Below are 27,854 nucleotides of genomic sequence, written 5' to 3' on the forward strand. Positions count from 1 at the left end.
CCCTCCTCCTTCACAGTCGAGCGTAGTTTTGCTGGAGTCGCATCAGAAACGGCTCCGGGACCCGAACCTCGGGACCCGAACCTCACTGCAGCTTGTGGGATTTCCAGAGTCCAGAGGAGCCGGTAAAGTCCCGGCAGGAGCGGAGAGAGCCGCGGTTCTTCCTGTGCCATGTCGTTCTGGTCCTCGGATCCCTGACGCCGTTCACACCTGCAGGTAACCGTGAATCCGGCGGCGGCTCGGTCGGTTCAACGAGTGTCTTCCATCATCTGCTGCGTCCGTCGAACCGGAACCAACCCGAACAGAAACTGTCAGAGCAAACTGCGGTCAGTAGCGTCCAACCGGGACTCGAACCAGACCGCGTTGGAAAAACGAGATTTAATACACCTGTGCTCATTTTCACTCGTTATCACAGAACTATTACTATTATTACTAAACGGAACCGAGGCCCACAGCCGCCTTGTTGTTTCGGCACAAGTGTATTAGACGACAAAGTTAGTATGTCCATGTACTTCTTAACTTTAGTTACTACCCTCGTGTTATTTCTAACGTTTTCTGAACGGAGCATCGTACTGAGAACTGAACTAAAACCAAGATCTATGAATGAATTCATTCCACATTAACTACCTAAACATGGATGAGGTCTATGCCGAAGTTCACAACAGCAGCCGACACAGCTTTCGACAACAGATGAAGTCTATTCTTCCATTTTTATTGGTGTTAATAAGAAGTGAATTTGAAATCGTCGGAATTCTAGTTGGGTTCCGTTCACTGCCTACATTTACGTTCAGCTGCCATAATGCTCGTTGGAATGTGCTGCAGTGTGTTTAATGAGGGAAGATGAAGGTTGAAGGCAGCAGCACTTTATCACTGGAACAGAAATACCTGGATTTATTAGTGTTTGCTGGTTGCCAGGGAAGATAAGGCGGCTTCTTATTGTTCTAGTCGGGGTTAACGGAAGGTCTGAGCCGTATTATCTCAGCTCGGTTCCTTCAGCTGTCAGCTTGAAACCAGCAGCGTTTTGTTCCCTAAAAGCTGAGAACCACCATTGTTTAGTGTTCAATTTAAGTTCGGGAGGTTCCAGGTGAGAACAGGCGGCCGCTCATTGGTTTCCTCCTGTGACGTCTCCAGGTAACTGGTGTCCTCAGAAATTCCTTTTAATGGTGGTTAGAGAAATGTTCGACAGCTCAGTTTGTGAGAAAAGAGACACTACAAAGAGACAAAATGACCTGTGAGAGACACTACAAAGAGACAAAAAGACCTGTGAGAGACACTACAAAGAGACAAAATGACCTGTGAGAGACACTACAAAGAGACAAAAAGACCTGTGAGAGACACTACAAAGAGTCAAAAAGACCTGTGAGAGACACTACAAAGAGACAAAATGACCTGTGAGAGACACTACAAAGAGACAAAAAGACCTGTGAGAGACACTACAAAGAGTCAAAAAGACCTGTGAGAGACACTACAAAGAAACAAAAAGACCTGTGAGAGACACTACAAAGAGACAAAAAGACCTGTGAGAGACACTACAAAGAGACAAAATGACCTGTGAGAGACACTACAAAGAGACAAAATGACCACAACAAGAGACTGTCTGTGAGAGACACTACAAAGAGACAAAATGACCTGTGAGAGACACTAGAAAGAGACAAAAAGACCTGTGAGAGACACTACAAAGAGACAAAATGACCTGTGAGAGACACTACAAAGAGACAAAATGACCACAACAAGAGACTGTCTGTGAGAGACACTACAAAGAGACAAAATGACCTGTGAGAGACACTACAAAGAGACAAAATGACCACAACAAGAGACTGTCTGTGAGAGACACTACAAAGAGACAAAATGACCTGTGAGAGACACTACAAAGAGACAAAATGACCACAACAAGAGACTGTCTGTGAGAGACACTACAAAGAGACAAAATGACCTGTGAGAGACACTACAAAGAGACAAAATGACCTGTGAGAGACACTACAAAGAGACAAAATGACCTGTGAGAGACACTACAAAGAGACAAAATGACCTGTGAGAGACACTACAAAGAGACAAAATGACCTGTGAGAGACACTACAGAGAGACAAAATGACCTGTGAGAGACACTACAAAGAGACAAAATGACCTGTGAGAGACACTACAAAGAGACAAAATGACCACAACAAGAGACTGTCTGTGAGAGACACTACAAAGAGACAAAATGACCTGTGAGAGACACTACAAAGAGACAAAATGACCTGTGAGAGACACTACAAAGAGACAAAATGACCTGTGAGAGACACTACAAAGAGACAAAATGACCTGTGAGAGACACTACAAAGAGACAAAATGACCACAACAAGAGACTGTCTGTGAGAGACACTACAAAGAGACAAAATGACCACAACAAGAGACTGTCTGTGAGAGACACTACAAAGAGACAAAATGACCTGTGAGAGACACTACAAAGAGACAAAATGACCTGTGAGAGACACTACAAAGAGACAAAATGACCTGTGAGAGACACTACAAAGAGACAAAATGACCTGTGAGAGACACTACAAAGAGACAAAAAGACCTGTGAGAGACACTACAAAGAGACAAAATGACCACAACAAGAGACTGTCTGTGAGAGACACTACAAAGAGACAAAATGACCTGTGAGAGACACTACAAAGAGACAAAATGACCACTGTTTATAAAACGTGGTATTCTAAAGGGACTTTTGGACTCTAGCTGAAGACAAATCTTCCTGAGCATCTTCAGTTCTACCTGTGTAGTGTTTTTTTAAAATGTGGAGTCAAAGGTCGTCGGGTCCTTAAAAAAACTCTCAAAGGACCTTTGAGCCGAGTCGGTTGTGTTGTGTAATCGCTGCTGTTTTTCTGTTGCTTCGTCCCATTTTAAGAGTTTCCTGCTAGAGTCAGATAGCAGAGGATTAAAGTCCACAGCTGGTCCTGGGTCTGTTTTCCAGCTGTCGTCGTCCTGAGGGGCGACCCAGACTATTTCTGGATGTTTCCCAGCTCCCAGGGTTTGATTCTTCTTTAGTGAGTGAAGTGAACTGAAGGAAAAACACAGATCCTGGTTTTAAAATAGTAAAAATTCAATTCAATTCAATTCAATTCAATTCAATTTTATTTGTAGAGCGCTTTTTACAATTTACATTGTCACAAAGCAGCTTTACACAACTAAAGAACGGTACAATCTCGTCAAACGTTTTGAAAAGTTTCAGCTCAAAATTTCCAAATGAAACTTTAGAACTTTTTCTTTAGCATTTAGTTTTTTAACCTAGAATTTAGGTTTAAAATGTTGTATCAGTGATCTACTACTACCACTACTACTACTACTACTACCACTACTACTTCCACTACAACTACGACAGCTACTACTACTACTGCCTATCTCTGCATGCTCAGCCACCTCACCTGCAATCTTTAAAAAACTGCTGAAAACAGAACTCTTCATCATCTTCCTTTGCACTTCAAAAAAAAAACTTTTCTGCTCACATCTTGAAACAGAAACTCTTCTTTAACAGCACTTTGCTTTAATATTTTTTCTCCTTGATTTTTTTTGCCTTGTTCCTCACTTTGGATAAAAGTGTGTGATAAATCACTAAATGTCAATGTAAATGTAGTACAACTACTACTACTACTGCTACTTCTACTACTTCTACAGCTACTACTACTACTTGTTGGACAGTAGAATATTAATTTTAACAGCAGCGTTGGCCTCATCTGATTCAGGGCAGCTGTTGCTGTTGCTGTTGCCGGACTCTGAGTGTTGCCCTGTTACAGTTGCTGTCATTGGTCTGTTGCTCTGGCTGCAGCTGTTGCCGTTGCCGTCTGAGGATTGTTAGCAGAGCTGCGACTCGTGCTTCTGACCGTTTCCGGGCATCTCCTGGGAGCTCCTGTTGTTTGTGTGTGACACCGGTCACCGTGACGACGGGGTGATGTAACCGTACCTGCCAGGTGTTGCTGTGATCTTTTGAAGGAGGCGCTGCGGGATTGTGGGATAGAAACTAGAAACTGGAGCTGCCACGTTTTTCTGGAGTCGAGTTTCAGGCGGAGAAGAAACAGACTTTATTTACTCTTTAGTGTCGTTGCTTCAGTTCACTGATTCAACATCAACAGTGACGGAGCTCATGTGTTGATGGACAGAGCAACTGTTGCTGTGAGGTACTAATACCACACTGCAGTAATACTCCCTGCATTAAAAGTACATAGAAATAATCAATAGAAAGTACTTTAATTTAATCTTATTCTGATGCCTCCAGTAGATCAACAGCTCATCAGTTGTTTTTTAACCGAGCGCTCTGACCATGTCAAACTCGTCCCTCAGGTCCGAACAGGGAGGTGTTCAGGGTGGGGCTCTGCCAGGCTCCACCGGGCTCCACCCATGGAAATGTCACGTTGTCGAGCTGCTCGGTTATACCTTCGGTTCCTCTTCCAGCAGCCTCCTTGGATCTTGGACTCTCCTTTGGTTCTGTAGGAGACCGGCACAGTCTGGTTCTGACCACCTCTTGCCTCGTGTGCCCCGCCCCCGATCGCTGTTACTCACGTCACATGTTGTCACCTGGTTTTAATGTTTTGGCTGATCCAGGTCCTGGAGCTTTAGGTTGTGTCTGTGTTTTCTCTGCCACCTGTGAGCTAGAGCACAACCCCACCCCCCCCCCCCCCCCCCCCCACCTGTCCATAACGAGTCATCAATTAGTGGCTTAAAGTGGTGAACAAGCTGCTGCAGCAAATCCTGGACCTGAACAGACCTGGATCCCCAGTAATCTGTCGCTGCACGGCTCATCAGACACTGTGGAGTCCGAGCAGGTTTATGACTGAAACACCTGTGGACTGTACGGCCAGGTAGGCTCTGTGTGTTTCCTCTGTGTGGACCGAGACAAGTCGACCTCTGAGGTTCTTTCTAGTTTTGCTGTGGTAAACTCGGGCTTCACGGTGGCTGCATGTGTTGTAATTCCCGACCAGCACCTGCTGCTTTTAGCATGTTTCTGTACGTGTCGCTGATCAGACGGCTGCAGCCTCGGCATCATTACGTCACGTTTGAGAACGTGACACCAGCAAGTGAACACGATCCTCATGTAGGTGTTTCCCTCATTGTTCTGCGTGAATGTCCAGAATCCAAGACAAATGGATCCCAGACAGTTTAGAACTGCTGAAATGAATCTGCAGTAGAAGTTAATGAAATCTGGGAACATAACATTCACGCGGTTGGGTGGAGGCAGGTGGAGAATGTGGTGACTAACAGAGTTCCCAGAGTTGCCCCGTCGCTGACAGGAAGCTGAATCTGTGACCGGAGCTGCAGGATTAAAGTCAATACTAAGGATTTATCACAGCCAGAGGTGATGAAACCCAGTGTGTAATCTGGGGAAATCAAACTGGGATCAGTTGTAACGGACCTCGTGGCACTTTGTGGTGCTGATATTCCAGAATAGATGATCAACCCTGTTGGCTCCACTTAAAGAGGGGAAACATCTGGTTGATGTCACCTCGATGTTGTCAACTCAGGGTTTGTGCGTGACTTGAGGGATTATTAAAGGGTCGAAATGGGCCCAAACAGCACCAGAGTCACATCTGAATGTGACTGTAAGAGGTAGTGGTGATAAGTTACCAGAACACAAGCTGGGTTCTGTCTGTGGATGGTTCTCGTGACATACCTTGTGTTCTGAACTACATCATGAACGTTCTATAGACCTAACGTGACCCAATAACTTCTCCAGTTAATTCAATTTCATATCAAGTTAAAACTTAATGTTTTTTTCACTTAACAAATGACTTTGTCTAAAAGAGAGATTCTGCTTCTCTTTATGTGGCAGAAAATAGTATAATATAGTATAGTATAGTTTTGGAATTTCATGATTTTCTGCATTAATTTGTCAGAAAATGTGATTTGATCTTAATCTAAGTCAGAGTATTAACAAATATGGTGTGACTAAAATAATAACACAAAGAAACTCAGATCTTTCGTTTCTTTATTGAGAACAACCATAAAAACCTCACAGCTGGTGGAAAAAGTATGTGAACCTTGGAATTAATGACCTCAAAAAGACAAGTGTGAGCAACCTGGACTTTTAAGAAAATGAGGTAGTTACTATTAGTTAGTGGGCTAGAGCTACTTCGACTGACAAAAACCACTTCAACTGTTTACTCCGCACAAGTAGAATAGATTTATGTGAACCATGCCTCACCAAAAGGAGCTTTCAGAGGATCTACGGTCAAGAATTGTTGATTTGTATAAAGCTGGAAAGGTTAAAAAGTGAAGTCAAAGACTTGAGATTAGAAACTCACCGGTCTACAGTTAAACAATCTACAAATGGAGACACTCGGGGACTGTGGCTACTCCACCAAGAAGTGGGCGACCAGTCAAAAGGACCCCAACAGCACAACGAACACTCATCAGTGAGATAAAGAAACAACCAAAGAGACAGATAAAGATTCGAAGGCATCATTGCAAACTGGCTAACATCTGTGTTCATGAGTCTACAGCAGGTGAAACATTGAACAAGCAGAAGATGAATTCCCAAGTGTTTCAAAAATGATCAGGATAATGTAAGAATGTCTGTTCATCAGCTGAGAGTCTGTAGAAGTTGGGTGATGCTACAGGACAATGATCCAAAACACACAACAGAATGGCTTCAGAAAAACTAAATCCACCTTCTAGAGTCAGAGTCCAGACCTCCACCCAATAGAGATGCTATAGAACAACTTGAAGAGCTATGACAGAGCTAAAGCAGTTCTGCAGGAAGAATGGACTAAAATTCCTCCTGCACAGGGTTCACATACTTTTTCACTTGCTCTGTGAGGTTTTTTATGGTTGTTCTCAATAACGACATGAAAGATCAGAACGTCTGTGTTATTATTTTAGTCACATTCTATTTGTTCATACTTTGACTTAGATGAAGATCAGATCATGTTTATGACAAATTAAAGCAGAACATACTTTCTCTTCCCACTGTACTTTAGATTTTTAGCTGTAATTGAGCAGGGTTGGGTTCTTGCAGACGAGCACCAGGCTCTGCCTCTGTGAAGTTCATCAGGATCTAGGTTACAGTGAGATAATGAGAATGAGCTCCCAGCAGAATCGCGCGGCCTCGATCCAGCTGAGAATCAATCCACACGTCTCATCGCTCGTTATCCCCGAGCTCACACCATTACACGGGAATCAGAGCAGAGCTGTAACACAGAGTCCACTTCATCATGTGAACTAACCTCCACCAAGAAACTTTTAAACCTGAAACCTCTGCAGTCCAGCAGCTCTACTGGTCTCTGATCCAGTTCCAGAAGGTTCCATCCACGTATCCAGATGTGTAACACAAAGTAAATCAGATGGTTTCTGCTCAGGATGTTCTGGAGCCTCCTGACGGATGTCTGCACGATGTCAAATACAGGAAGTAGAATGGAGACGTGCACGTTGGTTGGTTCCTGACTGATCTGGTTTGTGCTGGGTTTGGGTTTTGGTGTGCTGCACTCTGACAGGTTCAGGTGTTGAGCGTTGTGTGTTTACCGTTTTGTCCATCTACACAGGTCAGGGGTCAGAATATTAGGAACACCTGTGATCGTGGAGCAGTCCTACTGGTTGTATCCCAGTATCCCGTCCTACTGGTTGTATCCCAGTATCCCGTCCTACTGGTTGTATCCCAGTATCCCGTCCTACTGGTTGTATCCCAGTATCCCGTCCTACTGGTTGTATCCCGTCCTACTGGTTGTATTCCAGTATCCCTGGCTGGGAGCAGCAGGTCCTGGATTAGCCTCAGTCTAAATCTTCTTACTAATCCTCTTTACTTGCTGCAGGTGCTCTGTTTTGTGCAGCGTACTGTGATCCGTGTTTTATTAGTTGTGATCATATTCATCTGATTCACACCTGATGCTCCTGTTCAATAAAGCAGATTGTTACCTGAGCAGCTCTTTATCTGCGCTGCTCATGAAGCGACGGTCGGTCACATGACCTTCACCCTGCAGGTTGCTGCTGTTGCCAGATTCAGTGCCTTTTTTGTCTTTAGACACTAACGACTCCATCAGGTGAGTCACTAACATGTTGCTCAGCAGCACCTTCACTTGACCAATCAGCAGCCAGAAGCAGGAGTGAGCTGTGAATGGAAACAACCAATGACTGATCCCCGTAGTTCGTCCCTGTGAACTACGTCTTTGTTAAAGTAAAGTTACGCAGAATTTTGAAGCTGTGAGTTGATTCCAGTGTTTGGATCAGTAGATTTAGTGGATTCAACAGGAGTCAACTGCAGCGCTGCTTCCTGATTAGAAGGTGAGCGGGTCGGTGACTGATTAACTGTGTGTTTGAACAGCAGTTAGACTTTAACAGTGATTTTAGTTTAATAACAGCAAACAGACGTTCAGCAGCCACTGATCCGATTGTTGTTCTGTTCCTGTGGTTTCACAGATGATTTTAAATCTGAAAACCCCAAACCTGCCCGACTGACCCTCACTGACTTTGTCCCGTCGACCTTCTCCTCTCTAACATACTGTACGTCCAGCGGTGGTTGTGGTCACGTGGGTTCTGTTTGGTACATGTAGGAATCATAACGTCCTAAAAAAGGTAAAAGAGGTGGTTCCTTTTTAAAATCTGTGTAAAATCAACAACAAAGCTCCAACATTAAAATCACAAGCTGCTGTAAATGTTACAGGATCTAACGAGGGGCAGAAGCTTTCGGCCCATTTCTCCTGTTCTGAAGCTTTTAGATAAAGACAAAGATCATTTGTGAAGGGAACTGGTTCCTCGACGTTAATCCACACGATCATTGCAGCAAAGATCAGTGACAACAGGAAGTTTGATATTTAGACTTTTTGTCCAGTAAGATCATCGTCGCAGACGAAACCTCTTATTGTTTTAAAAGTCTGGAGGCCAGGAGTAAAAAACTGTTTCTATAGTGTGTAGTACGTTATTCTACTACTGTAGTATGTTATTCTACTACTGTAGTATGTTATTCTACTACTGTAGTATGTTATTCTACTACTGTAGTACGTTATTCTACCACTACTGTAGTACGTTATTCTACTACTATAGTGTGTAGTATGTTATTCTACTACTATAGTGTGTAGTATGTTATTCTACTACTATAGTGTGTAGTAGTATGTAGTATATTACATATACTATCTATATATAATTAGAATCACCAGTGAGTTATTTAAATTTAATCTATTTATTTCCTGGTTTTCGGACTCACAGCGACGTTGCTCCACACTCCGTCTGTCTTTACATTTACATTTCAGTCATTTAGCAGACGCTTTTATCCTTACATACTTGCATATATCAGTACAATGGTAGGCAGGGTGAGCGTGAGGAGGTCTTGCCTAAGAACCCCTACTGGAGGGGCGGTAGGCCACTGTCTTTTTTCTGTCTGGGATTGAACCCTGGTCTCCCACATGGGAGGTGGTGATGTTACCACTACACTAACCAGCCACTTCACTGTCTTGTGTAAATGAAAGTTGTTCTGTTGACTCGTATGTTGCTGCTGTTTATGGATTCAGCAGTGACACAACTTTTCTGATTTTGTGTGTGAACGAGGTTATTTGAAGTGGAACGGTGACGTTTATTCAGTGGCTGCTCCTACATACGTGTGACAGGCGTGAACAGAAAGTCCTCTGCTGCAGTGTTGACTCTGAGCTACGTCAGATTGCCGGTCAACACAGGAAAAGTCCCGATCTGAAGTCGGCGTGAACTCGCTGCAGATGGTCACGGTCTGGTAACTATGGAGACGTCTCTGTGTGTGTTACCAATCAGCTGTTTAGTGGCGTCACGGCAACTGGCGTGTCTTTCACAGATTCCCACTGGACGGTTTCGGCTCCAGAGATGATGAGAAGTGAAATCGTTCACAGAACTGTAGATTTAAATTTGGAAACTCCAAGCGATGCTGGGGCTGTGATCTCAGACAGCTCCTGATCTCAGGAGTCTCCTCAGGTGTTGGGGTTCTGGTCTTCAGACCTGGTCTTTACTTGGCGCCTGGTTCACGCTGAAGTTTAACATTTTCTTTTTCTATATCTTTTTTCTATTCTGTTTGCTGTCAGAGAGCAACGAGCTGTTAATCAATCAATCAATTACTTGATTAATGTCTTATTAAAGGAACAAACCTGGGCTATCAGTTTGACCTTTGACCTCTCTTTATTTTAACAAAAGCTGATTTTAATGACCTGCAGAATAAACTTCGGTTTCCAGCGACGTGAGGAGACTGTTCAGTTTGGGAATCAGTCTTTTCAGGATCCAGATCAAATCCTGTGTGTTTGCAGTGAATCTCTGATTCCTGACCAGGTAACTGGTGTTCGAACTCGACCAGCTCAGTTATTAAAAATGTGAATCTGTCTTCTTTCGTGGATACTTGAGTCGAACCATTTGGGCTCAGACCCTCTCTCTGGGCTCATTTGTTCCTGATCATGGCCTCACAGGTCTCCAGTCTCTCCCGGAGCAGATATTCCTGCAGTCTTGTTGTTATGGACACAGGAACCAACATGGAGTCTGAATAAAAGATGGAGTCCTGGGAAAAGTAATCACACGTGGTGGCTGCACTGTACGTTCACGAGCTCACACACACACGGACTCTGGCTCTGCTCGTAAATCAGCCGCAGCCTCTTTTGTGTGGATCTCTTTTTAATTTCAGCCTGGATGGGCCATGTCCCTGCTGCTCCGCATCAAGGTTTTAATGATTTGTTAATGAGAGGCAGAGCTGGGGGTGAACTTTGTCCTGTTTCTGTTCTCTGAGGACGAAGTCCTGCTGATAATATTTAGCCGGAGGTTTCGCTGACGTCCTGATTCCAGCTCCTAATGTGCTGAGCTGAAGATGAACTGAGCTCCCTGCTGTAAATTCACAGGGATGTTGACGATTTTCTGTCTTTTACATGTCGGCGCATTTTTCAAACTTAAGTATTGATCTAAAAATTGACCTCTACTGGCACAAATAACTAATTAACCTACTTGTGCTTCTGAATTTCCTAAGCTGACACAGAGCCTGTTTGCTTGGTGTAACGTCAGCGGCAGCATTGTAGCTGAGGAGGCCTCTTAGTCCAGAGAGTGCCGACCAGCAGCAGGAACTGATGGTTCTGAACATCTTTAGTCACTTTTCATCTTAGGAGAGCGGGAACAGACATTAGCTTGTGTTTCTGTGTCAGTGTTGGAATAAATAAATGTGTCTGTGTTTTTTCCAGTTGACTGTTCCGCTGAAGCAGGATGAACGGATACGAGACTCCAGTTCTGGCCTCTGGGATCTTCGGCTCCTACAGCTCACACGTCAAGTCAGTATTTCACCATGTTTGTGCACATACAGCACAGTTTGATTGATAGATAGATAGATAGATAGATAGATAGATAGATACTTTATTGATCCCCAAGGGGAAATTTTGGTGTTGCAGCAAACATTACACAGAAAAACATTTTAACATTGCGTAACATAATCTACACAACAATACACGAGACACAGTACAAGAATGACACAGAGAATAGACAGTAATACCAACTAAACACACAGTAGGACTTGAATGTAAAGTGACTAAGTTACACATTGTTAAACCAACAGCGTGGACACTGACTCTCTGTCAGGGAGTCATTGTATAGGCTGGTGGCTGTTGGCACAAATGACTTCCTGAACCGTTCCTTGTCACAGCGGAGCTGGAGAAGTCTCTGACTAAAACTGCTCCGCTGTGTGATAAGCAGGCTGTGGAGAGGATGTGAGCTGTTCTCCATGATGCTCAGCAGTTTGTGCAGCATCCTCCTCTCCACCACCTGCTCTAAAGGTTCCAGAGAAGCCCCCAGCACAGAGCCAGCTTTCCTGATCAGCTTATTCAGTTTCTTAGTGTCGCTGGCTCTGATGCTGCTGCCCCAGCAGACGACAGCAAAGAATATCACACTGGCTACAACAGACTGGTAGAAGATCTGCAGCATCTTGTTGCACACATTAAAGGACCTGAGCTTCCTCAGGAAGTAGAGTCTACTCTGTCCCTTTCTGTATACAGCCTCTGTGTTGAAAGATGAAAGATGGAAACGATCAACACTAAATGTAGTTACACTGACAGAGCAGGAACAATCCATCAGTTCATCGATTAGCTGATCGACAGAAAAAGGATCAGGACGTTATGATTCGGAAAATAAGCTGGTTTTACCCTCTCTCACAGAGAGCAGTCTTTTTATTTTTGACATTTAACTCCATATTTCACTTGGTCCTTTTCTAACTGACGTCACATTAAATGTTAAAATGCTGAAATTAGTTTAAAGTTAATTCAAAGACACACACTTAAAACCCTTAAACGTACGAATGAAGACTTTTTAAATAATTAATCAAACTCAAAAACAGGATGGGAATCTAACAGGATAAATACTGTGATAGTGGGACGAGGTTTGGTAAATCCACGGAGCAGACGTTGAATGTGTTAGTGTTTGACATCCATTTATTTCAGGGTTGGTCCAGCGTCTTTGTCAGTTGGAAGAAGTCGAACGCTCAGCTGCTTTTTACTGATCCAACCACAGAATAAATGTTGTTGCAGCTCCGTTTCATAAATTTTTAATGAAAACTGAAAGTGAAGTTTCACTTAAAGCCTGTAACGTTTCCACACATGTTGGTCAGTGCGTCAGTCTGGGTTTGAGCCTCTGTGTCCAACACGTTCTTCTCAGGAAAAGCAGAGAACAGGACCTGGACACAGTGACCCAGTGAAACTTGACCTCTTGGGTACTAATTGATCCACTTATTCAGTCGCCTGTGCGGATTTCACAAAGTCAACGTGGCCGCAGGCTGCAAACAATGAGGTCAGTGGACCAGAATGGAGACCAGGACCTGATCCAGAAGGCTCTCCGCATCAAACATGAGCCAGATCTTTATCTCAAGAAAATGCAGGTGTGTAATCACTTCCTGCTCCGAGTCATTTGAACTTTGACCTGACCTCCAGGTCACTTCACAGGAAACATCCTAACGCTGGTCTGAGGTCAGCTCAGCAGGGAGGGTTCATAAAAACTGGATTAATGGTCCGGACAACACAAAACTACAAATTACAGCCGCTATTAAGACATAACTGAAATAAAACGGATGAAACCCCTCGTCTCAAAAATAAACTGTACAACAGAAGATAAGAAATGAAATGATCTCCTGCCACTTTGTCTAAATGTTAAACTCTGGAGTGTGACATAAAAGAATAAGGTTGAAATATTTAGAAACAAAAGTAATATTACAAAAGAATATATTTCCCGGTCTGATATTAGGAGAATAAATCAAATCTGAAAGTTTGTTTCTCCTTAGTTTAGTTAATAAAGTTGAACATAAGACTCCCGACGTTCCCTGTTCCACGTCAGTAGAAACGTAAGTCATGATGTGAAGTGTGCAGACGTCCGGTTCCTCTGTTCCTCTGTTCCTCTGTTCCTCTAACCCTGTCTGTACGTCTCTCTCTCAGCGGCCATGGCTCTCACTCTCCTGAGCCTCCTAAAAACAAAGCCAAGTCCAGTGCCAAAGCTCTGTACGGTGAGTCTCCTGGTTTTTATTGTTAGAAATGTTCATGGTGTCATTCACTGTAAAGTTGTTCTGTAGGAGGTTCTGCATGTTCAGAGATGTTAGGAAACACATTTTGAAAGCAGAGATGTGTGTCCTCTGTCCTCACACGTCTCCTGTGTCCACGTGAACAGGATCAGATGAAATCTATTTCCTTCGCTCATCTTCCAAACAGAAAAAGAAAAGTCAAAGTGAGACGAGTGTGTTAAAGTTTTACTGCTTGAAATAACTGTGGTCTTATTTCTGTACTTTTCAAACCCAAACACATCCTGTTGGGTTCCGTTATGAGATTTGCTGTTTTCAGGGAGGAAAAACAAACCTAGATTTCTGAAGTATTAAAGATAAATGAGGTTTGTGTGGTAGGCGATAAGAATAACTGTCAGTTAATCAAATGTCATTTCCTGTCGTGTGTAACCTGACCTGCGGTTTAATCATCCAGGAAACAGGACATTGGTTAAATATTGTTTAATACCTCATCATGTGTCAGAAATAAGACCCCGTGTGTGAAAACGTTGTTTGTGGTTTGACCAACACATAGAATAAATGAACATTAAGTCTCCTTTCACATCGCAACAGAATGTTTGTTAATGATGATTATTAATGATGATAATGACCCTGATGTGAACGCAGCCTTAACTTCTAAGTCCAATATGTTCCAACCTGTGTGTGTGTGTGTGTGTGTGTGAGATGCATGTTGTACATTTGCTGCTCGAACTGATTTACAAAGTTCATGTGTGCAGGACAAAACTAAAGCTGCAGATACGTTGAACCACTGTCTCCATTTAACCCCCTCAACACACATCACTATAGAATAATCCCTTGGTTTAATCACGTAGGTCACTTTAATCTTTCCTTGGACAAATGGAACCAAAGTTTCAGTAAGTTAAAATAAATTCTGAACCTTTTTTATCCTTTAACCTTCAGTCCACTGCTTTTTAAGTTTGGAAAGTCCAGCAGAAATTAAAATGCAATTATGAACTTCTCGTTTCATTCTTTTCTCCGTCTGTGTCGTTGTAAGTAAAGTTTCCCTGAGCTAAGTGTTCGTACGAGCACTCGAATAATCATCTTAAAGAAGTGTCAGGTGACTGTTATAACTTGTATCATGGTGAAGGAAGGGACTTGTATAAAACGATCGAAATTCCATTTTTGTAAAAAGACCCAATGAGATACAGGTTATTTTAAATGTCTTCATCTGAGTGCAGGAACCTTTTTAAATGGACATTTGGAATCGTTCATCTTGTTGTAGCTGCTAAAGGACCTTCTCACTGTTTGTTTTACTCCTCAAATAGAAGCAGAATACGCAGCTGAACTGCTCAAGTTCAATAATTCCTGTTGGACTTTCAAACAACTTGTGTAAGCTCAGGTTTAGGTTTTACAGAATCTCTTTTTCTGTCGACTTAGATTAAGAGAGAAGCTGCTTAGTTTGTTCCCTTTATGTTGGTGTTCACCGTTTTTATCCCTGTGAAATGTCAGATGTGATCAGTTCCCTCCAGGAAGCAGCCGATGCTCTTTTCCTCATAAGACATCTCAGACAGGGACCTTTAAGAGATGGATTTAAATTAGTATAAAGTATTCCTGACATCCTGGATGGGCTGCTCACACTAACCCTCATAAAACGAGATGACAGTAAAACGAGGACTGAAGAGGGAAAAGGTTTTCACACAGATTCTCTTTCTGTCAGAACAAAGGAAACATTACACCAAAACCAGCATCAACAGCCTGACGGACACGTCGCAGTACCAGGTGGAGGTGAGAAAGGCTTTTAACATAACCAGTGGTTAGTACGTGTACGCTCTGCTCATAAATATCCTGTCATAAATACTGTACAATGGAAAAAATATTCTAGAAAAGCTACTGAAACATTTTCAAAGTTGAGCTGAGTGAAGTGCTAATCCTGCTTTTTGAGTAGTAATTGTAAAATCCTGGTTTTTAATTTTTAATTTGGAAGTACTGAAGTTAGTGAACAGTACTTCATAAAGAAGTGAATCATTCAAATCCGACTTGTGAAGAATCTCCTTGGACGCTGAATCTGTTATTTTCTCTGTCGGGTTTCTGGTTTTCATTTGTCTGGAACTGTTGTGTTGTGATCAGCATCTGACCACATTTGTGTTGGACCGTAAAGACGGGATGATCACCGTGGACGATGGGATCAGACGTCTTCGTCTGCTGGACGCTAAAGGGAAAGTCTGGACTCAGGAGATGCTGCTGCAGGTGGAGGAGAAAAGTGTCAGCCTCATCGACCAGGAGACGAAGGTGAGACACGCGCGAGCTGGTTAAACGACACTTCTCTTTAGTGGGACATTGACGTTTACCTGCCACCTGTCCTGACTTGTGGTTTCAGAACGAGTTGGAGAACTTCCCCATCGGGACCATCCAGCACTGTCAGGCTGTGACCAACGCCTGCAGCTACGACTCCATCCTGGCTCTGGTGTGTAAAGAGTCGGGTCAGACTAAGCCAGACCTCCACCTGTTCCAGTGTGATGACATCAAGGTAACCTCATCGGATCGTTTTTAGTCTGGACATTTATCTTTTTAAAATGCTTGACCTGAGCCCGCTTCTCGATCAGGCCACTCTGGTCCACGCAGACATAGACAGTGCCATGACCGACGCCAAAGGAGGCAAAGTGAAGAAGCGACCAGAGACTCTGAAGTAATAACTCTTCTTAGTAAAAACAGATTTTGTCACTCTACCACCTGATTGGCTGATCTACCTGTCCGTTTGCCTGCAGGATGATCCTGAAGAGTGACGGGGTCATCCCCCCTCCCCCAGCAGCTCCCGCCCCTGAACCCCCGGCGTCGTCCGCTCAGGTGGACGTAAAGAGCCGAGCGGCGGCCTGGTCGGCCTGGACCAGTGAGCAGCAAGACCGTGAGTGGTGGGAACAGCTGGAACATCTGTGGTGGTTCAGTTTGACCTGTAAATCGTGAAGTTGATAAATCATAGAAAAGCTTTCGAGACATTTACATTAACATTTAGTCTTTTATCCAAAGAGACTTCAGAGTGAGCATAGTGTCCAGTTAAAATGTGGGCTCCATGCTTTGAGAGCAGGTCATCTGGTTACTGATCTGCTCCTCAGGTTAGTATTTATCAGTGGTGCGGCCACAGAGAACAACCATGATGGGACATTTGAGAACTGAAACTGCTAATAACTGACGGCCCTCACAGTTTAGAATTTCATGCAGAATTGAACTCTTTGAAAGCTTGTGTCACATAATCTGGTTGAAAAACCAGTGTCTATGAATAGAATAACGTACGTGTGAGTTCATGATGGTAAGACACCGACAGACTTCCCTGTTCTTTTGTCCAGAGTGACAGTTGGGTACAAAAAGTTCAGTCGGTCTTCAGATGTAAGTGCCACATTTTGTTTAAGAGAACAGGAAGTTGTGGAAGTAACAAAGTGTTGTTCGTGTTGTTTTTCTTTTAGCAGATGAGAAGCAGAGACAGACGACAGAAGAGGACGGGCCGGTGGAGATGACGGCAGCCAGAGTGGACCGAGACGTGGTGAGTCCGTCAAAAATACGTGGGTTTGTGCTGGTTCACGGCCGTAAGGTGAAGCTTCGTGCCACATATTCAGGTTACACAAGTGCAGCAGGTACCAAATGACGTGCTACAGGAAGTTCAGATCACATTACTCACCACTGATCACACAATCACTGCAGCTAGTCTTCACATTTGACCCACACTCTGTACTGACTCCGAACGCCTCGCCTCACTTTGACAATGAAACCGCGTTAACGCAGCAGCTCTCTCCAAAAGCTCAGCATCTGTAGACACGTTGACTGTCTGACCTGTCTGCGGAGCGGTTTGCTGATCTGAGAGCAGCTGCAGCCTGTGTTTAAACTCGAGGGCGTTCAGGGTCACGGGACAATAGATAAAAGATTTAAGCTGATTGAAGAATGTCATTTATTTAAATGTAATCCCAGTTTGGAGGCTTAGAGGAGAAATCAGCTTACATAAAGAAATAGGAGCAGCGTGGGAAAACTGCCTGTGCTCTGTTAGCTCAGTTTAATCATTACCTGAATAAATGTCAGTGTAAGGACGAACTGAAGGTGAAGGAAACATTCAAAGCTCTAAATGTGCTCTCAGGGTTCATCACAGTGAAACGTGTTTTATTTCTGCAGCAAATCCTGAACCACATCCTGGATGACATCGAGTTCTTCGTCACCAAACTTCAAAAGGCTGCCGAGGCTTTTACCGAGCTCTCCAAGAGGAAGAAGATCAAGAAAGGCAAAAAGAGAGGTCCAGGAGGTGAGGACGGCCGCGGGTTTTACCCTGTGCTCAGAACCAGGATGCTGAAGTCCAGTCTTTATCTTAGTATTGTTATTTGTGCATCAAGTCAACTGTGGCTCAAAGCTGTCACACGTCGTACTGTATTTAAGTACTGCGGCGCTGCGTTCAGATCCCAGCTGATGTGCTGTGGATCCAAACTGCCTCCTAGTGGACGGTTATCATGTAAATGTTCAGTACTAGACCATGAGCAGGTCTCCAGTCTGTCACATGCAGTTCAAGCAAAGGGGGTCTAATTCTGGACTGTTGGTTCTGCTCGGTTTCACCAGGATAATGCAGCTTAATGTGGATGTAGTCTACGCTCTGCAGCTGACATAGGAAAAGTGCTGGCGACCTCTGACCTTTTCACATTACTCACAGTGATTAGATATATACACACAGCAGCTGTATTCTAGTATTCTGCCCGGTCACTTAACGTATACTGAAATAGATCATGTATTTCTGTTAAATGCTGGTCTGTGTCCTGCAGAGGGGGTCCTGACTCTTCGCTCCAGACCTCCGGGGGAGGACGAGTTCATCGACTGTCTGCAGAAGTTCAAACACGCCTTCAACCAGCTGGTACAGTAAACGCAGCATTATCGTCTGGGCGCAGGAAGAAAGAGTTTGTTTTGTGTCACAGTGTGTGTTCTCTGGTCTGCAGGGGAAACTGAAGGACCACATCCAGAACCCCAGCGCTGTGGACCTGGTTCACTTCCTGTTCAGCCCCCTCAGGATGGTTGGTGTTAACCCTTTAATACTTGAACCATACAGACTGAGTAATTGACACCCTGACTCTGTTCCTCGTCGTCCTGCAGGTGATCCAGGCGTCGGGCAGCGTGGATCTGGCTCGCAGCGTCGTGGTTCCCCTGCTGACCAGAGAGGCCATCGACTTCCTCCACTCCTCAGGAACAGCTGAGGAGAGACACCTGTGGGTCACTCTGGGAGACGGGTGGACAAAGTGCAGGTGAGATGAGCAGCAACAGGATGTTTTTTGTACAGCTGGTGAAGACTAGGAACCAACCGGGGCTCATCTTCTGATTCCTGTTGAACATGTTCTGTTTTGACGCACAGAAAAGTTTCCCACATATTCTTCAGTCCAGGACAGGATCTTTAGTTCTCCTGAGTTCAGCCTCCTGTTCCACCTCAGACGCATTTAACCAATGAGGAAACATAGACTCTGCTGTCAGCAAAGGTCAAAGTGTTCAGATCCTCCAAAACTATTGTTTTAAACTAAATCCAGTGTCTGAGAGTCTCATCGGTGTGACTCCTGAAGCACAGAGTCCAGTATCTGGAGAGAGCAGCAGCAGACACCTGTCAGTCAACGGGTCTGATCTCATGTGCTCACACGTGTGAAACGCTGTCACGTATGACATGTCTTCAGGTTGGAGTGGCCCAAGGACCATTACTTTGCTCCCTGCGTGCTGAAGTTTCGTGACGGCTGGGAGCCTCCTGCGTTACCAGTGGTGACTGCGAGTCGGGAACAGGAGCTGACCCAGCTGGCCGAGAGCCTTACCAACGCTGAGGTCCAGAGACAAGACGAGCTGCAGCTCAGACTGGCCCAGGAGGTCAGGATCCAGGCTCACATGTGAACCATCACACGTTCAATATCGCAGAATAAGAGGAGTGACTTCTTTTCTTTCCTGTGTTTGTGCAGCAGTCGGCGGTGCAGATGTTCCCTCCTGCAGATGGGTACGCCTTCACCAACACCACCTACAAACGCATGCAGATCCTGGATCAGGACACGGCCATGGCTGCATTTAAACAGGCTGTCAGCCGCCATGTCGACCGGTAACTGGGAGGTTGCATCACAACGCCCTGGAGAACTGGTCCCACTTTGCTTTACTGTCAGAAATAAATAATTCTGATAATTAATCAGAAGAAGTAAAATAACGGTTTGGAATAGTTTGTCTGCACATAATGAGTCAAAACTCGTTTTTAAACTCGATTCTGAACTCTGGATTTATTTCTGCATGGCTTCTTCTGGTGAATAACGCGTCACATTTCATCCTCCTTAAAGCTCTTTCTAACTAGAATATTGTTTCTGCCTCATTCTGGGTTTTTCTCTGGTGATTTTGTTAATTCTCCGTCTGATATCTAACTGCATAAAACAATCAAACTGAACAAACTGATGTCTCCTCAGTTCCTCCCAGTCGTCCTTTTCATTTCACCTCTGAAAACCTTAAAGCTGAATTATCATTTTTCTCTCTGATATAAAGTTGGGACACTTCTCCACGGCTGCGGTTTTCCTCGTGTTAATATTGAGCTGACTTCAACCCCAGTACAAACATTTCACTTGGTCACGTGCTAGTGACTGAGCCAGTTTAGTGTTATCAATGAAGGAACAAACACCAGCGGAAACATAAGTCCTGTGCATTAATCAGTCGTTTGTATTCTGGAATTGAACTAAATGTTATTTTTAGTCCTGATTTAGTTATTACATGTTCACATTTGTCATTTCTCCTTTAACATAGGTTCAAATCTTATTTAGATCTTTCTGTGACTCTGTAAAAATCAGATTGTTGACCTGTTTCAGAGGTTTCGATGGAGACTGCAGAGGTCCGGCTAAACTTTTCGCCAAATCTAAATATGACTTTGTGGCAAGAAACAACACGGAGCTGTCTGTCCTCAAAGACGAGGTGGTCGAGGTAATTTGTCCTAAATTGCGTCCTAACGTCCATTTTTTATTTGAAAGTTATCTCAGGTGTGGAACTGCTGTCTAATCCCTGCCACTTCCTCCAGGTTCTTGATGACAGGAAGCAGTGGTGGAAAGTCCGCAATGGTGCCGGGGCGTCCGGCTACGTGCCCAACAACATCCTGGAGGTCACCAAAGCAGTGGACATCACGGGCCGAGGAGAGCCCATCTACAGCCACACCATCCAGGTAGACAGCAGCCGGTTCTATTTAATGTGCTGGTACTTTGAATGAACTGACAGCTTGAGTTGGTGATGATTTAGAATCAAAGAACAAAGTGTTTCACAGTGTATGAAAAGTATTTCATTTATTAGTATTTTATTTTTATAGATCTGCCACCAACCCTGCACGTACACGATGATCTTACAGACACACGTGTCTAAAACATTATCTACATGACTACTTTCACTTAGGGTTAGTTGATGTTCTTGATGTATATTTTGATGCTCTTGTACTTTTACTGAATGCAGGACCTTGACTTCTAGAATATTTCTACCAGTTTCGGTTTTACTCGGTACTGCAGTAAAACCATGAGTGTCTATACGTTGGTGACGCTCTGCAAACGGGAGCTGGTTATTGCTGATTCAGCAAACTGATCCAAAATGTCAGTCATGACACAATGTTCAAAGAAACTGTGTAAAAACAAAGAGACTTTAATGTGTTCAGCTTCATTTCACCACGGTCTCATCCTTCTGTTTTATTTCTGATGATTGAAGCTTATGATGCCAAAGAGGGAGTTTGAGTTGTTTAAGGTAGGACCACGCTTGTGTGTTCACTAGTTTTTCCCTTTGCTGTGAATCTTAAAGGAGCCGTCTGATGACGGTTCTGAGCTGTCAGACTGATCCTCTAAGTGGTTTTCTAGTGTGTTTAGTTTGGGTTAGTCCAGTATTAGGTTGCTGGCACAGGTTTAGATTTCCCTGCAGTGAGTTTGTGTTGATGTGAATGAAACCTGTCGGCCCGTCTCATCATCACCTCTGTTTGATTCTGTGTTGGCAGCAACTACTGGGAGAGTTGAACGAGGTAAACAACAGGTGGACAGACCCACTTTAGTCAGCAGCTGTCCAAATACTTATGGACCTGGCTGTATGTATTTCAGCTTCAGTTACAGTGCAGCTGGAAATTCTTTAAGAAGAAAAACCTCTTCTGTCCCTCAGAAGCAGACTACGAAGACGGACTACATCCCCAGTAAACCTGTAGTAACGCCGATGCCGCCGGCCCCCACGCCGCCTCCTCCGGCCCCCAACAGGCTCCCCACGCCACCGCTGCCTCCCCCGGCTGCAGAAGCCGGCAGCAGCACGATCAGCCGCCAGAACAGCAGCACGTCCAGCGACAACGGCAGCATCGCCATCAGGGACCAGAACCACCAGAGACCTGCAGCCGGAACCCGTGAGTCCGACGGCAAAACATTTTCGTTCGTCTGTGATCACCTTCATCTGTCTGTTTGAGACAGAAAGTTCTGGTAAACGTGCTGCTGTTTGATTCCACTTAAAGCAGAAAACTAAACGATCCTCCTCTGTGTGTTGTTTGTTGGAGCTGCAGGCAGGAAATCGAACATGGAGGAGGTTCAGGACGAGCTGATGCACAGACTGACTTTGGGCCGCAGCGCTCAGAAGAAGCTCCCGGCTCCACCCCGCAGCAACAGCAACCTGCCGTCCATCAGCATCACCTATGACTCCTCACCTGAGGACGTCAGAACCTGGTTGGAGGCCAAAGGCTTCAGCCCAGTGTGAGTTGACAGCTTCAGCTACTGTGTTAAGGTAGAAAACATAAAGTGACATCAGCAGATCGCTCTCAGTGAGCATGTTTTCTGTGTGCAGCACCATCACCAGCCTCGGCGTGCTGACCGGGGCTCAGCTCTTTTCTCTCAACAAAGAGGAGCTGAAGACGGTTTGTCCTGACGACGGAGCTCGAGTCTACAGTCAGGTCACGGTGCAGAAGGCTGCGCTCGAGGTGAGTGATGCCTAAAAGTCTGCAGCTGCTGCTTTCTTCTTCTCCATAATAAGTAGCTGAGAGATTTCAGTGATCAGTACTAGTTTCCAAATTCAACTCAGATTCTGAGTGATTGATGCTAAAGTTCTCAGATGATTGATTTACGGTCAGCGGGTCAGGTCAGACGCAGCACAGTGAACCAGGAAGTAACTGGATTAGTTGGCTCAGGTCCTGCAGCTCACAGAGCTTCGAGCTCTTTGGTTCAGACAAACACGAGCTGCAGCAAACAGACGAGCTCAAACGAACATTTTCAACCGCTGTGATAAAAGTAAGAATTTTATCCGGATCAGTAACGAAGAGTTAAAAGACAGAATCTCCTCAGATAAAACTGTGTCGCCGTCTTCTTCATTTATGTCACTGCTGCTTTGTCTTCTCGCCGCTCAGTGGTATCGTCTGCAAACAAAGAACCAACTGTAAGAAGGAACCAGTGGTCCTGTGTTGGTCGTCTGTCATCCTCATTTAGTTTCATCGGCCGATGCTTTCCACAACAAACTGATTACAGCTTGTTAGCAGCTGAAGTAATCACAGATTGAAACACGACGGCTGCTCAGACTCTGATACAACCAACACTCGGCGTCTCGTCCCTGTTTGCTGCAGCATGTTTGTGTCTGGAAGATGCAGGTCTGTTGAGGGTTTTTGTCTCCCAACTCTGGCAAGGTCTGGTGTGTGGTGTCTGTTTCCACCTGCAGGTTTTCTTCTGACCCTCCTTTGATCTTCTGATTGTGTTACCACACTCATTAAGGTATCGTCTCCAAGAAAGATGCTCACAGCGTCCGTCTGTTGGCCAGATTTAAGGGAACAGTCAGTGTTTCACTTAAGACACGCACGAGATGAAGCTCCAGATCAGATATTGATTAATGAAGTCTGGACTGAAGCCAGAGAAGAGGCTCAGAACTCACGACGACTCAGTTCTTTGGACAGAGACTGGTGTCATCTCGAGCTGATTCCAATGTGATGATCTGAACTTGGGACTAAGAAGTTCCCTTAATTTGAAACCAAGTGGTCCAGACCAACACCTGTCCATGACTTTGGAACTGGTTGGTCCTGGTTTGGGACTGAACTGTGGTGAGCAGCAGCGTCTGTTCTCGACTCGGGGTAGTTTTTCTTAGAAATCCAGAATCTGGCCGTCAGAACGAGACTCGGTCGTTTTGTGTGTAGCAGCGTTTTAAGGTAGCGCCAGTCTTTGTCTTCCTGCTGTGGCTGTTTAATTCAGTAAGTCCTCCTTAAACTCCAGGAATGAACCAGATCCCAAACATTCCACTTCCTGTTGACCTTTGACCCTCTCCTATCATGATCTGATCCCCGACCCAGTAGAAACCAGGTCGTGGTCTGGTGGTTTTTCACTGGCTCTATGGAGACCTGTGTTAGCTTAGTTTTGATTAGCATTTAGCTAATTTTTTAGATTTTAGTCCAAGTGACTGAACTGTGTCACAAAACGTCAGCAAAGTTGAATTTAGTCTTTTTTCACAAAAGTCCTCTGAGATAATTAATTTAATAAATGAAAACGGCACATAAATAATGAATTCAGTGAACATTAAGTAATTAACATTTGATGTATTTGTGAATTTCTAGTTTTATTTCTTTACGATTTTCTCTGTTTCTGCATTAACGTGACTAAATCTATGATCAGGTTTTCTCAACACGCAGACGGTTTGATTCTTTCCTGTACTAGCTCGTTTTGGTTTAATTTAATTTGATCTAGTTTTTACTCTTTAATTGTGAAAGTCTGATCACATTTCACCTCACACTTTGAAGTTTGTTAAATTTCTGTTGAACTTTATTTTACATTTAAGTTTTTTTATTAAAATCTTGACGTATTTTCTGCAAACTGATTGGCCACCCTGTATTCATATAGTCAGGTTAACTTTCACACTTGATTTAGTCTGATCCAACTCAGCAGATCAGTCCAACAGGTCTTTGTGAGACCAGTTTTTAGAAAGGCCTACTAGACCATCAGTTACCCAGCATGCAACCTGAATCACACTGTGGATATTTACCTCCTCACGCTCTTCACAGCTCAGCGGCAGTCACCAGAGGCTTCCTGAGGCTGGTTAAGGCCACTGGCTGCGTTTAATATGAAGTTCATATAAAGAGCTGAAACTGGAGGTGGTTTTAGTCTGTGAGAAGCTGGAAGTCGACGGTTCTCCCAGGTTCTGAACGTACCTGAAAGAAATCCAATAAAATATTTTAAAGATGTCAAGTTTAACAAACCCAGCTCTGTGTATAAACAGCCATAGAAACGCAGCCGGTGCTGTCGGACTCTGACTGACCTGAAGATTTACTCATTAAATCTTCAGGTTTCCAGGAGGAAAGTCAGCAGAGACGCTCAGTAGATTATCACTAAAGAGATGCTCAGTCGCTTCAGAGGCAGAAGGAGGTGAAGGGGAGACTCTCGAGGGACCGCAATGACCAGCGGTGGTGGAGTGTAACGGAGGACTGTCCTTTAGTACTAATAATCCTGATTTCTCATTGTGTAGCCTCTATATTCAAGCTAAAGGTGGTGACTAGTTCTAGTCTATATTTTTAACCGGTTTCAGATTAGAGGAGGTACAGTCATGTTTTAAAAAAATAGCAGTGTGGCATTCAATCAGTGAGGTCATCAAGGTCATCAGGTGGCCCCTATTTAAGGATGAAGCCAGCACTTGTTGAACATGCATTTAAAAGCCTGGAAAATGGATCGTTCAAGACATTGTTCAGAAGAACAGTGTACTTTGATTAAAAAGTTGATTGGAGAGGGGAAAACCTATAAAGAGGTGCAAAAATGAAATGAAATGAAAATGGAAGACAACCATCAAAATGGATCGAAGAATAACCAGAATGGCGAAGGCTGAGCCAATGATCAGCTCCAGGATGATCAAAGACAGTCTGGAGTTACCTGTAAGTACTGTGACAGTTAGAAGACGTCTGTGTGAAGCTAATCTATTCTCAAGAATCCCCCACAAAGTCTCTCTGTTAAAAAAAGGGATAAAGTGCAGAAGAGGTTCCAATTTGCCAAATAACACATCAACTGGCCTAAAGAGAAATGGAGGAACACTTATTTTGTGGACTGATGAGGGAAATTTTTTTATTTTTTTTTGGGTCCAATGGCCAAAGACAGTTTGTGAGACGACCCCCAAACTCTGAATTCAAGCCACAGTACACAGTGAAGACAGTGAAGCATGGTGGTGGAAGCATCATGATATGGACCTGTTTCTCATGTTGGGCCTATTTATCACATACAAGGGATCATGGATCAGTTTGCATATGTCAAAATACTTGAAGAGGTCATGTTGCCTTATGCTGAAGAGAACATGCACTTGAAATGGTTGTTTCAACAAGACAATGACCCCAAACACACTAGTAAACAAGGAAAGTCTTGGTTCCAAACCAACAAATCCTAGAAACAAAAACATTTGTACAGTCAACGGCAGACACTACTATTTTTTGAACCCCCCCCCCACCCCACCCTCCCTTTCACCTAATTGCCCAATTTCACAGCCTTAAGAGCTGCATTTCATGAGTGCTGGGTCTTGTTTGTTTTCTGAGAATCTACTGAACCTACTGGTAACTTGTTTGACATGTAGCAATAAAAAACAAACTAAAAACCTGGATTATTCTGGTTGGTCACATCGTACAGTTATTATTTTGAACAATACTGTATGTGATGGGAACGTAGATGTTAAAAAAACTTAAAGTTTAATATGTCGACAACCTTCAGAGGTTAGTTCAAACTCTACCCAGCGGAAAATCCTGCTGCCTGCTGGAGTGGGTCGAACAGTTACAGATGTTTGTACAGCTCATCCAGCCTGAACAGAAGCACTAACTACTACCAGTAGAGTAGCGCTGTTAATGCTAACAAGCAGCAGTGGTAACTGTAAAATAACAGTAAAATAGATGTAATAACAGTAAAATATCAGTAAAATAAGTGTAATAACAGTAAAATATCAGTAAAATAGGTGTAATAACAGTAAAATAACAGTAAAATAAGTGGAATAACAGTAAAATATCAGTAAAATAAGTGTAATAACAGTAAAATTATAGTAAAATAGGTGTAATAACAGTAAAATAAGTGTAATAACAGTAAAATTACAGTAAAATAGGTGTAATAACAGTAAAATAAGTGTAATAACAGTAAAATATCAGTAAAATAGGTGTAATAACAGTAAAATAACAGTAAAATAAGTGTAATAACAGTAAAATTACAGTAAAATAGGTGTAATAACAGTAAAATAAGTGTAATAACAGTAAAATATCAGTAAAATAAGTGTAATAACAGTAAAATAACAGTAAAATAAGTGTAATAACAGTAAAATTACAGTAAAATAGGTGTAATAACAGTAGGTGTATCGACAGTCATGGGAGGGAGTGGATCATGGCAGCAGCCCTGTGAGAGTCTCCCTGCTTCAGAGTGCGTTGGATAAATATATTTCTAACCAGCTGTTTGTCTCCTTCTCTGCTCTGTTTCCTACTTTTGTTTTTTGCTCTATCTCCTCCTCGTCCTCTTATGTTTTTTCTTTCCTCGGTTTTCCTCGACTTCTTCTTTGTCTATCTGCTCTCTCTCCAGAAGAGTTCAGGCTCTGAGCTCGAGGAGATCATGAGGAGGCGGCAGGAGAAACTGGCAGCCAGCACCTGTGATTCAGGGGTGGAGTCTTTTGATGAAGGCAGCACCCACTGAGCTCCACATGGCTTCTCCCGGCTGTTTCCCTCCTTAGGGTTGATTTTCCTTTCCCCCCCAAACTCCAGTTTTCTCACACTCTTGATCCTCAGGCAGCGGCCGACCACGCAGAGTTTGTGGAGATCATGCGACGCAGGCAGGAACTCCTCAGCTCGTCCCCGTAGAAAACCCAGACAAAGGCGGCCGGCCGACCGAGCTTCGGAGAGTTCAGTGAACTAAACACACACAGAATATTCTGCCATGTTTGCCTGAAGTTCATGTGAACGTTCTGTTTGTGAAAGTGAAGACAAGCTGCTCAGTAGCTCATTTTCCAAAGCGAAGCCTCTCAGTATTAACGCTCGACTCTTTGTGCCCCTCATGTGTCGATTCACTCGAGTCCATCAGATCAACGTTAGTGAGTTCCTGCTCACCAGAAAACTTGGCTTCAGATCTGGTTCCTGTTAACATAGCTGTAGGGATCAATGGCATTCGGCATTTTTAAGAAGACAAACACCTGAGTGGCACAAACTGTGCAGCTGATTCAGGATTAGGCTGATGTTTGTAAGTGAATGTTGAATATATTGTCGTAGGAAATTGTACCTTTCAGGCGTTTGGCCAATATTCACAGCACATTTATTTACTGACGTCTTATCGTTAGACGTCCACGAGCCTCCTACTCTCCCTCTGCCACGTAGATGTAGTCAAACCGATTTATTGAGATGCTGATTTTATTAGATTTCATCTGCATTTTTGCACAATAAACCACAAAGATGTTTCTGTGACATGAGTCCGTGATGCTTCGTCTGTAGTTTCATGCAAAC

General features: G+C 43.8%; 1 protein-coding gene across 10 annotated transcripts; it reads left to right on the top strand.

Annotated features, from left to right (window-relative positions):
• Positions 1 to 27,815, top strand: eps8a (epidermal growth factor receptor pathway substrate 8a). 10 transcript variants are annotated; one of them, XM_026362693.1, is made up of 22 exons: positions 1 to 213; positions 11,133 to 11,219; positions 13,362 to 13,429; positions 14,293 to 14,334; positions 15,138 to 15,205; positions 15,548 to 15,709; positions 15,798 to 15,947; positions 16,024 to 16,106; positions 16,186 to 16,322; positions 16,879 to 16,955; positions 17,576 to 17,702; positions 18,211 to 18,299; positions 18,382 to 18,456; positions 18,536 to 18,684; positions 19,102 to 19,285; positions 19,375 to 19,508; positions 20,254 to 20,365; positions 20,460 to 20,600; positions 21,569 to 21,797; positions 21,951 to 22,137; positions 22,229 to 22,361; positions 26,944 to 27,815. In XM_026362693.1, the coding sequence occupies exons 2-22, from the start codon at positions 11,155 to 11,157 to the stop codon at positions 27,052 to 27,054; spliced, it is 2,523 nt and encodes an 840-aa protein (XP_026218478.1). In that variant the 5' UTR covers positions 1 to 213; positions 11,133 to 11,154; the 3' UTR covers positions 27,055 to 27,815. The 10 variants fall into 10 exon arrangements, with proteins under 10 accessions (XP_026218478.1, XP_026218477.1, XP_026218476.1 ...); XM_026362692.1 differs by having other exon boundaries at positions 2 to 213; positions 21,566 to 21,797; positions 26,947 to 27,815; XM_026362691.1 differs by having other exon boundaries at positions 2 to 213; positions 19,378 to 19,508; positions 21,566 to 21,797.
• Positions 27,816 to 27,854: the final 39 nt, after the last annotated feature.

This window comes from Anabas testudineus, chromosome 23 (assembly GCF_900324465.2).
Source record: "Anabas testudineus chromosome 23, fAnaTes1.2, whole genome shotgun sequence".
Lineage (NCBI taxonomy): Eukaryota > Metazoa > Chordata > Actinopteri > Anabantiformes > Anabantidae > Anabas > Anabas testudineus.